The 14,250-nt window shown below is 35.2% G+C and overlaps 1 protein-coding gene across 3 annotated transcripts in view; it reads right to left on the minus strand.

The window, feature by feature from the left end:
* Positions 1-291: 291 nt before the first annotated feature.
* MDFIC (MyoD family inhibitor domain containing) overlaps positions 292-14,250 on the minus strand; it is a 102,200-nt gene continuing 88,241 nt past the window's right edge. For all 3 annotated transcript variants that reach the window (XM_055420831.2, XM_055420830.2, XM_088834519.1), the window contains exon 5: positions 292-2,889. In XM_055420831.2, the coding sequence (XP_055276806.1) occupies positions 2,642-2,889 (248 nt within the window). In that variant the 3' untranslated portion in view covers positions 292-2,641. The remainder of the gene's footprint in view (positions 2,890-14,250) is intronic.

Here is a 14,250-nt window from a genome sequence, read left to right on the forward strand (position 1 = left end):
ACAAGAAAAGAAAAGCCTAAGCTTTTAAATTATAGTCGAATTCATTTAAATATTGATCCATCAATTAGAGAAATCATTTTTTTTATTTCAAAATAGTATATTCAGGATAATACAGGTCCAGTTTAAAAATATTTAAGATTACGTTTCCACATTTAAAGAGACCAAATCTATAACTGTAAACTAGAGCACTGATGATGGCCATATAATTCAACAAAATATTTTACATACAGAAATTCTAAAATACATATTGAAAGTATTTTCACATTTGCTACTTTTGTTTTTTTCATTTATTTAAAAAAAAATCATACAAGGTACTTTGTGGTGTGACTACAGAATAGACAACAGAGGAAAAGTACTATGAATATAAATATGAGATTAAAATTCTAGCAATTAATGCTCTCTGTTACAGAGAAACATTATTATAAAAGTGCTAATATCATCATTGTAAATAGCAGGATACATTTAAATATTAGACAAACGGTTTGGCAGAAAATTTTTGCAGTATAACAGATATACTATTTTAATGATTCCAGGTCATTAGAAGGTTTTATATATCAATATAAAGTTGATATTCTTACATCCTAATATATATACATGTTAATTTTGGATATATGTAAATATTCAGATTCTGGTTACTAAGAAATAGTAGAAAGATGTTTTCATATTTCATTTGTTACATCAAAAATGCTCTTTAGGCCAGGAAGAGATAGACTGCTGTTGACTAGAATTCTATTTCAGCCTGACAATTTAAGTGTGTGTGTGTGTGTGTTTAAAGAGCACTAAAAGGGGGATTCAAGAGTTTGCTTTTTTTTTTTCTTTTTTAAGCCTTTTAAGTAATGATATAAGTGGAAACTAGGTTTCATCTCAAAGGAAAAATTATTGGTGACATACACATGCTTTAGGTTTTAAAATTTTAAAAGCCTAGATTTGCTAAAAGGCTTCCTAAAAATATGCACTTGTTTTTACCATCAATTTGATAATCAATTGAAATAATAAAAAATAACTATTCATCTGAAGATATACTTTCAAAATTTCTACAAGGTATTCAGTTCAGTTCAGTCGCTCAGTTGTGTCTGACTCTTTGCGACCCCATGAATCACAGCATGCCAGGCCTCCCTGTCCATCACCAACTCCTGGAGTTCACTCAAATTCACGTCCATGGAGTTGGTTAGTCAAACCAAACTACAAGTTGGGGACATCAAGCTTAGCAGAAGAGCATGTAGTAGGAAAATTTACTCTCCTTTTCATCTGTACCACACAAAGTCTCTATGTCTTAGTAACTTACTAAGTCTTAATAAGTAACTTACTAAGTCTTAATAAGTAACTTACTAAGTCTTAATTATTTCTTTACACTTAAGGATCTTTATAACCCACCATTTGGGTTTAATGTAAAATTGTAATACTGAAATTTGGTCATAGTAATGGATTTCAAGATTCCCACTGCACTGGAAGGAATAATTTGTATTTAAGGTTAACTGTGCTTATAAATATTGGAGGGTTTGCTTCTTAACCAAATAACCCTTCCCCTTGCAAAATACTTAAATCTCTCAAAAGAAAAGCATTTGAATAAATCTAAATCAAAATGCTGAGATTTTAATATAAAATTTTTCCTAATTTAAGTGCAACTTTTCAAAAGTGCTCCACATTCTTTATAAAATATAGCTATTTTAATAAAGCATTGTTTTTATCACAACTTTATCATAACCTCTAAATTATGTAAAAAAAAATGCTTATTTTTAGTTAACTTAAATTTTATAGTTTTTTTTTTTTAAAGAAAGATGTATTGCCACAACTAAAGAAAATACATACATGAGGCATTTTTCTTGTAACTGCTCAAGGGCACAGTCAGCTCAGGTTGGTCACGTAAAACTTGGTCCTAAAGCTAATTCATTCGAGCAGCAGATGAATCACTCATCCCAAGAGGCCTCCTTCAAATGCCACATTCTCCTCGAAACCTTCTCAATATTCCCATAGACATTAGCTCTTCCTTTCTGTGTATCCCTACAGCCTTTCGAGTTTCTCTTTCTCATAATCATGACTTCAATATGCCTGTGGGTGGCTTATTCTTTACAAGTCTCTTTGCCTAAACTTTCCTCTGCTTCTCTGGATGGCAGCTGAATGCCATCCATCTCGGCACTGCAGCAGGTCACACACAGCAGGCTGTCTGTTGACACAAACACTTGCTTGTGTGGGCGTGTTTCCCAAAGTTTACTCTGAGGAATGCTTACTTTTAACCATTGTAAAAACATTAAAAATAAACTGTCTGATTTAAATAACCACCGAAAAAGAATACATTTGGAGCAAGGGGCTCCTAAGACGGGTTAAAAGAAACAGAGAGAGATTAAGTATAAAAAGGAGGAGACATTTTGTATTTTTTTTTCTTTTTTTCTGTTTTTGGCCAAAATGTCCCTCAGTCACTGCAACCTATTAACAAGTTTAAAAGTAGTTAAAATTTCACATATTAAACCATGTGGTTTTGGTTACAGGGAGAAAAAAATGCTTTCAGAGATTACCTAAAATAATGACTTAACAGTGCAAGAACTGGGTTGTTTGATGAGAATTCTACCATGTGCTTTTCTTTTCCCTCAAAAGAAAAAACTTAAAATACTCTCCAGTTTTAACGCAAACAGAAGATAAATATTTATGAAGGAAAACAAATTCCACAGCACTCCATACAGATTTCCAGGCAGTCTGATGATTCACAACAGGCATCCATGATGCCACAATCCATGTCACAAGGGCAGTTACAGTCATCTCCCATTTCATCTCCACAGCAGCAGCAGCAGGCTTCTGAGGTGCAGATGCCACACGAAGCTTGTCCCAGGACAATATTGCAGAGGGTCAGGAATTCACAGAACAGGCAGGCCAGGATACAGTGGACGCAGCAGTCTTCATTTTCAGTTGGGAGGAGACCACACAGTCAGAGAAAGAAGGAACACAAAATATATAAATCATCAGTACACTGAATAATAATTGATGAAAGTAAGTAATCCAGAACCTAATGACCTGCAGTCCTAGAAGTCTTCTGTGGGTTGGAAGGATGAAAAGAAACAGGTTAAATTTTAGATGAACACTCTTTAGAAGCAGATACTGCATTTGGTGGGGAGGGCAAGACTGTAGTTGTATATACATGCGTGTGTGTGCCTATGGGTTAGAGTATTACTCACTGTGCACTGGTCCTTGGTTCTAGGTTCCACCCCTCCATGCCTCTCATCCCTCTTCCCTATATCCTACTGCTCTCTGCTAAATGACAGTAAAGCCCTTCAGAAAACAGAAAGTTACTGCAATGTCCCCACCTGCTCTAAAACGGCAAGGAAAAAAAATTGTAAATGATACATTCAGTATGTTATTGAATAATTAATTCAACAGCTAAATTGGAATCCATTAAACTGGGATCCGCATATTTTATTTCCCAATAAAACTGGCTCAATTTTATGGTCCCTGATTTTTTGGTTTCACAAGAATTAAAAACAGACCCTGGCCCCAACCATTGTTTCCGGGATAGTTCTGCCTATCTCTAATAAAGGATACATACCTTAGCAAATGTGAATAATGACACAGTAACACTGCTTTCCCACTTCCTGTGCTTGAAGTACTTTACTGAGACATCTCTAATGATGCCTTTTTGAACAACAAATATCATTAACTGATATAAAGAAGTGAGAAATCAACAGATTACCATCTAATAAATTTAGTACACCATATTCTAAGCTTCTTTCCTCAGAATTTTGGGTCAAGTAAAAGGAGCAACTGAAGAAAATGTCTATTTCTGGAATACTTTAACACATGCAATAAAAGAATTTAAGACCAATGTTATAAGACATTTGTCTTCTTTCAGAAATATTTATGAAATTTTAGCAGGACTATTTATAGATGTGTGTTTGTGTTCCTTTCCTTCTTTAAAAATTTCATATGATGCAAGCTTTAATGAGGGGATTCTGCTTCCAAGAACAGCAACAGACAGTACAGAACAATCCCCTATCTATATCCCACTGTGACATGACTTGTGTGTTTCTGTATTTGGCTTTGAGTGCCTTTGATGGAGTTTCATCAAATTGTGTATTCCATCATAACCACCCCCCCACCTCTGAATATTCCCCTGTTTCTCTGTAGTCTGTAACTTAGTAGCGTCTATAAATTTGTAAAAGGGTGAAATGTGGGAAATACATACTTTACATGCCAGATGGCAAAAAGGGAGGAGGGTCAGAAAAAACTCAAAAAGGAAACTCCAGAGTTGCTTGCAGAATTAAAAGGCTAGGAGTTCCCTGGTAACCTAATGGTTAGGATTCTTGGCTTTCACTGCCACGGTGCAGGTTCAATCCCTGGTAAGAGAGCTAGATTGTGCAAGCTGCCTGGTTCAGCCAGAAAAAAAAAAAAAGGCTAAAAATATACATTGGTGTGTCCTCCCATCCTTCTCAGGGCCAAGCCCACTCTCATATAAAAGGGTCTATGGAGCAACTGGAAAAGGATCATAGAATTCTAAATCTGTGAGTTTCTGTCTTCCTCTAATGTTTTTAGTAGTACAGTCGTCCTCCACATTCCAAGACCCCCAGTGGATGCCTGAAATCATGGATAGTACTGAACTCTATATATACTCTTTTTCCCCATGCATACACACTTATGATGAAGTCTAATTTATAAACTGGACAAAGAGATTAACAATAACTACTAATAGAATAGTTATAACAATTTTCTATAATAAAAGCTATGTGAATGGAGTCTCTCTTGAAATATTTTAATCAAATTTAATGCCTTTTCCATCTTAACTATACACTTATTATACACTGTGGCCATACCTTTTACAGTTTGAGGTGAAATAGCAAAATTATCATGAATTTCTTTTCCCTTCTTCACAATTTCACGGATTGAAGATTCATTCTTACTGTAGACTTTAGCAACCTCAACATATAGTTTCTCTGTGTGTGTGTGTGTGTGTGTGTGTCTTTCCTTATTGAGAATTTCCACTTGTTCACTCAAAGAAGTACTTTACAGTTTCTCTGTGGCATATATGAGTTGCCAGGATCAGTACTCTTACGCTTTGGAGCTGTCATTATGTAAAATCAAAGTTACTTGACTGCATGGTGATATTAAGACAGTTGGTCTGAAACCAAGAGGGCTGCTACATACGGACAGGTGGAACACACTGGACAACGGGATGATTCATGTTTTGGGTGGGATGGAGAGGATGGCATGAGATTTCGTCATGCTGCTTGGAGCAGCATGCAATTTAAAACTTATGAGTTGTTATTTTTAGAGTCTTCTATTGAATACTTTGGTACTGTGAGTAAATGAAACCACAGAAAACAAAACCACACCTAAGGGGGGACTATGGTATCCAATCACAACAAGAGAACAGCAAAATCAACTCCATGGATCCAAGTCCATAGCCTTGGGAAGTCCTGGGTTTCTAGAGAGCCTCTACTTTTCCTCTTGCTACATTCCTTCTATAAACTTTTATCCTGATATCTTATATGTCTCAGTTCAGTAGAGTTTATCTAGGATTATGTTATCATCATGATTTGTAAAATATCTAAAACATTATAAAGAGCTGACTTTATTATCATTATTAATCCTATTAAGAAATTAGTGTTTAATTGGCAAGTAAGCCAGTTCTATTCATATGCCTTCAAACAAATACCCGTATTAACTAATTCTAAGGACACGTCCAACCTTAACTTTGTATTATGTTATGGAATGGCCTGTATTTCAAGACTAAGAGGGAATCCATAAGAACCTACTTGATACTGAAGAACCTTAAGCACAGTTATTGAACATTAGATTATTTATGGATTAATCATGAAATATATCATACATTGAAATATATGTAATGAACTTATCTTGAAGGGGAAAGAATGGCCTTCCCACCAGCCTTAGAAATAGAGGGTTACAGTACCTTTGAAGCCCTCTTTGGTCCCTTCCTAAGTAGATCTTCCTCTTCCCTTGCTTTTTGTTGTACTTTGTACAACAATGAATGTGTAAACATCCCTACATAATCTATCAGAAAGGAAATGATACCACATAAATTCCTGTAAGTAACATTTTTCTCAATATTATGTATTTCAGATTTACCTTTCTTAATTCTTGTAGCTAAAGTTCACTTGTTTTACACTATATCCATCCTATTTAGGAGTATTCTGGTCATTTCCAGTGTTTTGCTATTCTAAACATTAATGTTTGAAACAGGTTTGTGCAAGTCTCCTAGAGCCAACTTGCTAACTAACTGTCAATAGAATTGCTGGGCTCAAGGATGCACATATATTTAATCAAGTTAGGTAATACTACATTCGTTTCTAAAGTGACTGCTCCAAAATGTATTCCCACAACCAAGTATGAGAATGCTCACTGCTCCACATCCTCACCAATCTTTGAAACTGTCATATCTTTGAAACTCTCATATATGCCAATTTTTTCCATGTGAAATGGCATCTCATGGTGGTTTTCTTTGCATTTACTTGTTTACTAATAAATGTGAACATCTTTTCATGCTTTCAGCCATTCATGTTTCCTCTTCTTTGAAACAGGTGTTCATGTATTTCCCTCACTTTTCTATTGAATTGCCTGTTTTTCTTATTGACGTGTAGAAGTTCTTCACATAGTGAAGACATCCATCCATCAGTCCTTTGTCAAATATGATTGTCCTCTCTTAGCACTGACTTTTTGAAGTTAAGAGATAAGATGCATATGAGTTAATGTTTAGACTGAGAGTTTGAAGTGATGAAGAGAAATTCAATCAAATCTTTTCTTTAGCTGGAGATACCAGATGGAGATATCAGATAGACTAAAGAAGTAAAGTGGAAGACTGACAAGTTTGGCTAATGAGTAAGTGAAAAGAAGAGGAGGTATTAACAAATTTGGTGGTAGAATGAAATAGAAAAGTTTTAGTGTCTTATTGAGAACAAGGGAGTCCAGCCATTCTGATATACAGAACAGGAGGGAAAACCAGTAAGTAGTCAGGAAGGAGTGACTGAGTGTGAATGATATGAAATCAGCTGCCCTCAAGATGAAGAGGAATGAGGGTGACAGTCACAGCTAAACCATTCATAGCCGCTCAGAGAACATATTCACTTGAGAATTAAAATCTGTTCCAGATCTTAGACAATAGAGGCAGTTGTTATACAAAAATCAGAAGCCCTAAGCCAAGAACAGATTCTCTCCAAACCTCTACTAGTAGCTAACAAAATCTACAAAGAATTTAATTCTGTTAAACTTTGTATTTTTAGTAAACAAAGAACATGAAAAAATAAATTCTTAGTGCTAAATAGATTAAACACTCCTAGACTATGTTCAACAACATAGTGCAATTTCTATAATGGATACCAATGGTGGTTTTATGTAGAATAAGAAGCCTGGCAGTAATGAAGAAAAAGCATTTATTAATTAAGAAATGTGTTATCTTAGAAGAGATATTTTTACAACTCTTATATTTTATATATGAAACGTAATAAATTCTGTTTTAAGCTCTTTACAAATATTAATTCATTTGATTCAAATAAACATCTCTAAGAAGCAGTAATGGTATTATCCCCATTTTACCACAGGTAGATTATATAGAAAACTTAGGAGATCTGCTCAAAGTCACAGAGGCAGGAAGTACCAGAGCCAGGATTGGAGCCCACATGATCCCCCTCTATCATCCATGGTCTAATCTAGCAGCCTATGCTGCTGGTGTGGGAATGACTACTTTTAACACTTCGTACATCTTCCTGGAGGAGGTCAGTTATAAATAACTAATTTTTGCTGATTGGTTTTGCTGATCTTGTTTTCAGCCTTGATTCATGTTTTCTTCCTAAAGATGAATCTGAATTTTAGTTTTAATGAAGACTTGATAGTAAATGTTATCCTTAAGAAAGAGCAAAGTTGATGAGTTGGAGAACTCATAAATTTCCAGTCACATTGGTGAAATAGACAGAAAAGGTAGGCAGCCAAGACAGAGATGGTGTCTCAATCAAAAGTAATCTAAATTTAAAACTTAAAAATTAACGTATGAACAGGAGCAATGTAGAGGGTAAATAGGAACTCTTCTGGTATATGGTTATGACAAATTTTTAAAAAATAAGCTTTTTTGGTAAATATTAAAACTTACAAAAATAGTTATCCTAACCTGCCTAATTTACTGGAAAAGCACTTTGGGCTGCTCTGAAAAATCAAATCTGAAGAAGCCACAATTCAAAATTCATTTCAGAGATTAAAGTGATATTAAGCAAGGTGCATTCATAGAGACATCTACCAAAACCACATCCATTTTCTGTACTTTATAAGTAGAAAAATATTCAGATATGACAACAAAAAAGGAACAAGCCAAAAAATGAATCCCTAAATCCTATCAAATCAGTGTAATAACCTGATTTGTATTCCTTGCCAAAAGGATTTTTCTTTCCAGTTGTGTTCTGGAAAGGGTAGTTTGCGACTGGAGGTAACGAAAAGGTTAAAATAATCTAAGAAGAAATAGCAACTATAGTTTACCACCCCTCCCATCCCCCGGGGAATGGAAAATCATAAAAGGTATTAAGTTGTTGGTTTTATTTGAAGCAAAGAGAGGATTATAAGAATTAATAAACTAAGAAGACTTAAATGGAGAAACAAACTAAAAAAGATGAGTCCTCTGCATCCATGTAGTTCACTATCAGAAATAATTGTTTTTCCCTCTGTTCTTGTGGTTTTTAGTTTTTATGGTTTTATTCGGTCATATTTGTAGTTTTTTGCCAAAAGCGTTTAACCTTTGAGAAGCCAACTAGGTTCTGGGAAGGATGCCTTTTCCAAACTGGGCCCAAAAGAATTGCACAATTCAGTGTATTACTGAGAGGAGAATTCAGCACAAGACTGACAGCTACTGTAAATTTAGGAAAACAAAGAAAAAAATCAGCAGCCAAGGAGCTAAAAAAGAAATCATAAAAGGAAATCTTTGGCACAGTGTTTGATTAAAAAAACCCAAAAAACTATTACGGATTACTTGCAGACACAAACCCAAACAAAATCTTTGAGTCCTCTGGAAGGTCATCAATGTTAAATCCATGCAGCTGGCATATCTGGCAAGGGTCTGTTATAGCTTCTCAATGCCATGAAGGTAACAACTGAACCTTACTTAAACAGCATCTTAGATGACTGGTGGAAATATCTGTGACTGATTTGAGGCTCTTTGTTCTCTTTAAAATGAGACTGAAGATTTATTTTTGTAAGGATACATGAGTTTAATAATAAAATTATCCCAAACTGATTTACCCAATCATTGGTGGCCCCAAATACTAGGCAAATATGAGAAAAGCAATCTGTTATAGTGAAAGGAACCCAAAGAGCCATCAGAAAACTCTGCACAGTAAACACAGCTGTATTCTAAATAAGTCTTTTTTTTAGTTTCCTTCTTTTAAGATGTGGTATGACAGGTGCTTTGAATTTCTTGGAACAAAGACACCAAACAGCAGAGTACAGGGAAGGGCAAAGAACAGTGAATTCTGAGAATAACCCACAACCCATTTTTGAGCAAAGGCACGTTTGTATGTGTCTTATCTTGAGTAATCGCTAATAACATTTCCTATGACTGAAAATGCTTGAAAATACTTTCTTAATCAGGTCTCCATCATGTAAATTATATACGAAGAAATGGGTTCATTATTTTTTTCCAACAGGCCAACGATATGCCAAGGAGCAAATGCAGATTGAAGCATTAGCAGTCAGTTATTCTATGTGTAATTAGTAATTCAGCAAACTGTATTGCGATCAAACTTGACTCTAGCTTTACAATCAGAGTCAGAGAACCCATAGGTGACTCCACGTCTTTAGCTGCTGAGGCTCACAACCGCCCTGGGAGGACAAAGAGGGACTCACCATGCAGGGTAAGAGGCTTTCCTCTACCCAGATACTGCTTTGCTGCAGCTGTTTCTCAATAAAATCCAAAAGCAGGCTGAAAGTGGGTTTTGGTCATCCTGAATCGCAGCCAGGATGGTTAAGTTAGTATCTGGCCTCTGTGAAAAGTCAGCTGTGAGGGATGAGATGCAGACATCTCCAGGGAGTTCCGCTCTTCAAGTGATTGTGGGGGCAGGAAATATTTACTAAGACGGCACGGTAGCTCAGCTCCAAAGAGCTGTGTGTCTTCAAGCCAGAGGACGCACGGCATTCTGGCCTAAGGCCCTAGAATGACCTGCTGCTTGCATAAATTGGCCTGAAGTACGCCTCCCACACAGAGCCCTCTGGCACATTGCTGTCCCAGCGAGGCCATGCATCTTAGCCAAAACACAGTCAAGATTTTCCTAGTAGGGAAGAAAGGGAGATAGGTCAGGAGGTAAAAGAAAGAGAGCAAGTTACGTTTTCCACTGCAGCATAAAGACCACACTTAGGCATAAAGACCACACTTAGGCATAAAGACCACACTTAGAGAAACTGAACAATAACCTTTACTATTATCTTTCCTCTAAATGAACTCAAAAGAACTGGAGGAAAAAAAGCACCATTCTCCCCCACCCCACAGACAGACTCCTTGATCATTTTCCTGACACGTTTCCAAGTCCCGGAGTCCCTTCTCCTCCTATGGGAAGTGCATTCATATTTTAAATTACAGTAAGTGGAGAGCAGTTTTTGGTTGTTGTTTTTTTTTCCATTCTCCTCTTTGTTGATCCTGCTGCTTGATTTGCGGCTGATTGAATAAAATATTCCAAATTCTCAGGAGAAATTTGATCCAGTGACTGTTGGTCATGACTTAACTGTAACCCTGATTCAAGTAGTCCTTTCTAGAGTCACCTTTTATAAAGTCTAAGAAGGAAACAAAAAGTGAAACAAAAAAAGTTTCCTAGGAGCTTTAGACAGAAATCTGCCAGGGAGTAAAATGCTGAGTTAGTAGAAGTGTTTAATTTAAAACACATTAAAAGAAAAGTATGTGGGCAGTGAGGCAGCAAAAGAAAAGTGAAAAAATATCAATGGTGCAAGTATTATTTATACTAGTTTATTGAATCTCTACATATTTTTGATAGCTGGTAAAAAGTTACTGTTCTCAGAGGGTTAAGATAAGGATTAATAGAGACAATGTATACAAAGTACTCAGTAAAGAATTTATCATGTACGTACTTAATAAATATTATTACTGTGATAACAATGATGACGATGGCACAATATTTATTCTAGAGAGGCTACAACTCTCTACCTTTCAATGTATTGTTCACTGTGATTACCGCACCAAAATAGAGCCATTCTATTTTAACCTAAGGAGGTTTATTAAAGGCTCTGTTCTTAGTTCAAATACTTAAAAAGAAGACTCAAGAAGAAAATTCTAAGAGAATTTGCAGAAGAGTAGAGCAGAAATCTGCCTGGAAAGATTTAGTCAATCTTGTGTGTTTGGCTACAGCAGGAGATTTAAAAATAATAATCTTTTCCCATATTTAAACTATTATCCATTTATTTTCTCAGGAAGCTAGAAAGCAAAGACAGTAAAACCATACTTGAACCTACTCAGTGCTGACTTTATTAGTTGGCCAGTTAAAATATCTCTAATCCAAAAAGTTTAATTAATAGGAAGGTTGACTTTAACTTTTGGATAACAAAATCTACTTTAGATCTTAAAAGCATTTTCCTAGAAAGAATCACTACATAAACATTCTGCCAAAGTTGGTCACAATATTATTTATGTTTAGGACAAAAAATAAGTATAAGAAAATATATATTTGTATAAAAATGATGTAAGAAATCTCTCCCAAAAGTTTAATATTTTCCCATTTTTATTTTTTCCATTGTGTTTATTTTACAATTTACCTTTCAGCCTCATATTTTCTGACTTGTGCTTGTTTAAATATTATGCCAAGGTATATAATGAAAAAGAATCAGCTTTTTTTTTTAAGCCATGTAGGTATCATAGGGTATCATATAAAAGGTGATGATGGTGATAATAATATAAACAGTAAACAGTAAAATGGCAACCCACTCCAGTGTTCTTGCCTGGAGAATCCCAGGGACGGGGGAGCCTGGTGGGCTTCCGCCTATGGGGTTACACAGAGTCGGACATGACTGAAGTGACTTAGCAGCAGCAGCAGCAAACAGTAAAATAATACTTTTGCCATGTGGGATTCTATTTATTCATTTTTATTGATGTATAATTTACATATAGTATATTAGTTTCAGGGGTACAGTGTAATGATTCCATATTTGTATATGCTGCAAAATGATCACCACAGTGTGTCTCAGTAACATTCGTCATCATATATAATTACAAATATTTTTTCTTTCAGAGAAACTTTCAAATGTGTAATACAGTATTACTAATTATAGTCAGTCCACACAACTCATTTATCTTATAATGGGAAATTTATAGCTTTTGACGCCCTGAAAGCACTTCGTCCGCCACCCGCCTCCCCACCTGCAGGCTCTGGCCACCAGCAATCTGGTCCTTTCATCTATAGCTGTTGTTAAGATGCCACAAATAAGATCATAATGATATTTTGTCTTTGTCTGATTTATTTCACTTAGCTCTGAAGGCCCATCCATGTTGTTGCAAATGGCAAGATTTCCTTCTTTTTAATGGCTGAATAATATTCCATGGTATAATATACACCATATTTTCTTTAACCATTGATCAATCAGTGGACACTTAAGACTGTTTCCATATCTTGGCTATTGTAGATAATGCTGCAATGAACACTGCGGTACCTTTTTGAATTAGTGTTTTTATTTTCTTCAGATGAATACCTGGAAGTGGAATTGCTGGATCACATGGTCATTCTATGTTAATTTTTTGAGAAACCTCCATACTGTTTTCCATAGTGACTACCAATTTACATTCTCTTCTACAGCGTACAAAGTTTTCCTTTTCTCCACAATCTTACCAACACTTATTTCTTGTCTTTTAGAAAACAGCCATTCTAACAGGTGTGAAGTGATATCTCATTGCAGTTTTTAAATCAGATTGTTTCTTTGCTATTGAGCTAAAGGAATTATTTATATATAATCCAAATTTGCATATACTTTCTCCCATTTAGTAGACTGCCTTTTCATTTTGTCGCTGGTTTCCTTTGTCTTGAATAAATGTTTTAGTCTGAAGTACCCTTACTTCTTTATTTTTGCTTTAAATGCAACAGCTTTGATTTTTGGATCAAATCTAAAAAGTCATCACCAAGACCTGTGTGAAGGATCTGACTACCTATGCTTTATTCTAGGAGTTTTATAGTTTCAGGCCTTAAATTCAAGTCTTCAGTCTTATAATAATTTTTGTCTATGGTACAAGATAGTGGTTATATCTTTTGACATAACCGGTTTCATTCTTGTGAACGTGGCTATCCAGTTTTCACAGCATCTTTTATTCGTGTCTGTCCTTCCCCTATGTATATTCTTGCCTCCTCTGTCACAAACTAATGGGCCGTATATCTGTGGGCTTATTTCTGAGCTCTCTCTTCTGTTCCACTGGTTAATGTGTCTGTTTTTATGCCAATACCACACTACTTTGTATTATAGTCAAAATCAGAGCATATGATTTCTTGGTTTTGTTCCTTCCTCAAGATTGCTTTGACTATTCTGGATCTTTTGTAGTTCCATACAAATTTCAGAATTGCTTGTTCTATTTCTGTGAAAAATGCCATTGGCATTTTGATAGGGATTGCACTGAATCTGTATATTGCTTTGGATAGTACGGACATTTTAATATCATTAATTTTTCTAATCCACGAGCACAAATATCTTCCCATTTATTTTTGTTCAATTCCTTTCATCAGTGTCTTATAGTGTTCAGAATAGAGGTCTTTCATTTCTTTGGTTAAATTTATTCCTGGGTATTCATTTTGATGTAGTTATAAATGGGATTATTTTCTTAAGTTTGATAGGTTATTATTAGTGTACAAAAATGGAACAAACTTTTTAATATTAATACTGGATACAACAACTTTATTGACTTCAATGATTAGATCTAACAGTTTTTGGAAGTGTCTATACATGGTTTTCTATATATCCATAAGATCATGTCATCTGCAAACAGAGACATTTATACTTCTTTTTAAATTGAATGTCTACTTTTTCTTGCCTAATTTCTCTGTCTAGGGCTTCTAGTACTATGCTGAATAAAAGTGGTGAGAATAGGCATCCTTGTTTTGTTCCCCATCCCAGAAGACACCCTTTCAGCTTTTACTGTTGAATATGTTAGTGGTGGGCATATCATATATGGCCTGTATTATATTTAGGTATGCTCCCTCTATGCCTACATTTTTGAGAATTTTTATCACAAAGGATGTTGAATTCTGTCCAATGTTTTTTCTACATCTATTGAGAAGATCATGATTTTTA

This window comes from Moschus berezovskii, chromosome 3 (assembly GCF_049115385.1).
Source record: "Moschus berezovskii isolate FMDL1 chromosome 3, NW_MosBer_1.0, whole genome shotgun sequence".
NCBI classification, from domain to species: Eukaryota; Metazoa; Chordata; class Mammalia; order Artiodactyla; family Moschidae; genus Moschus; species Moschus berezovskii.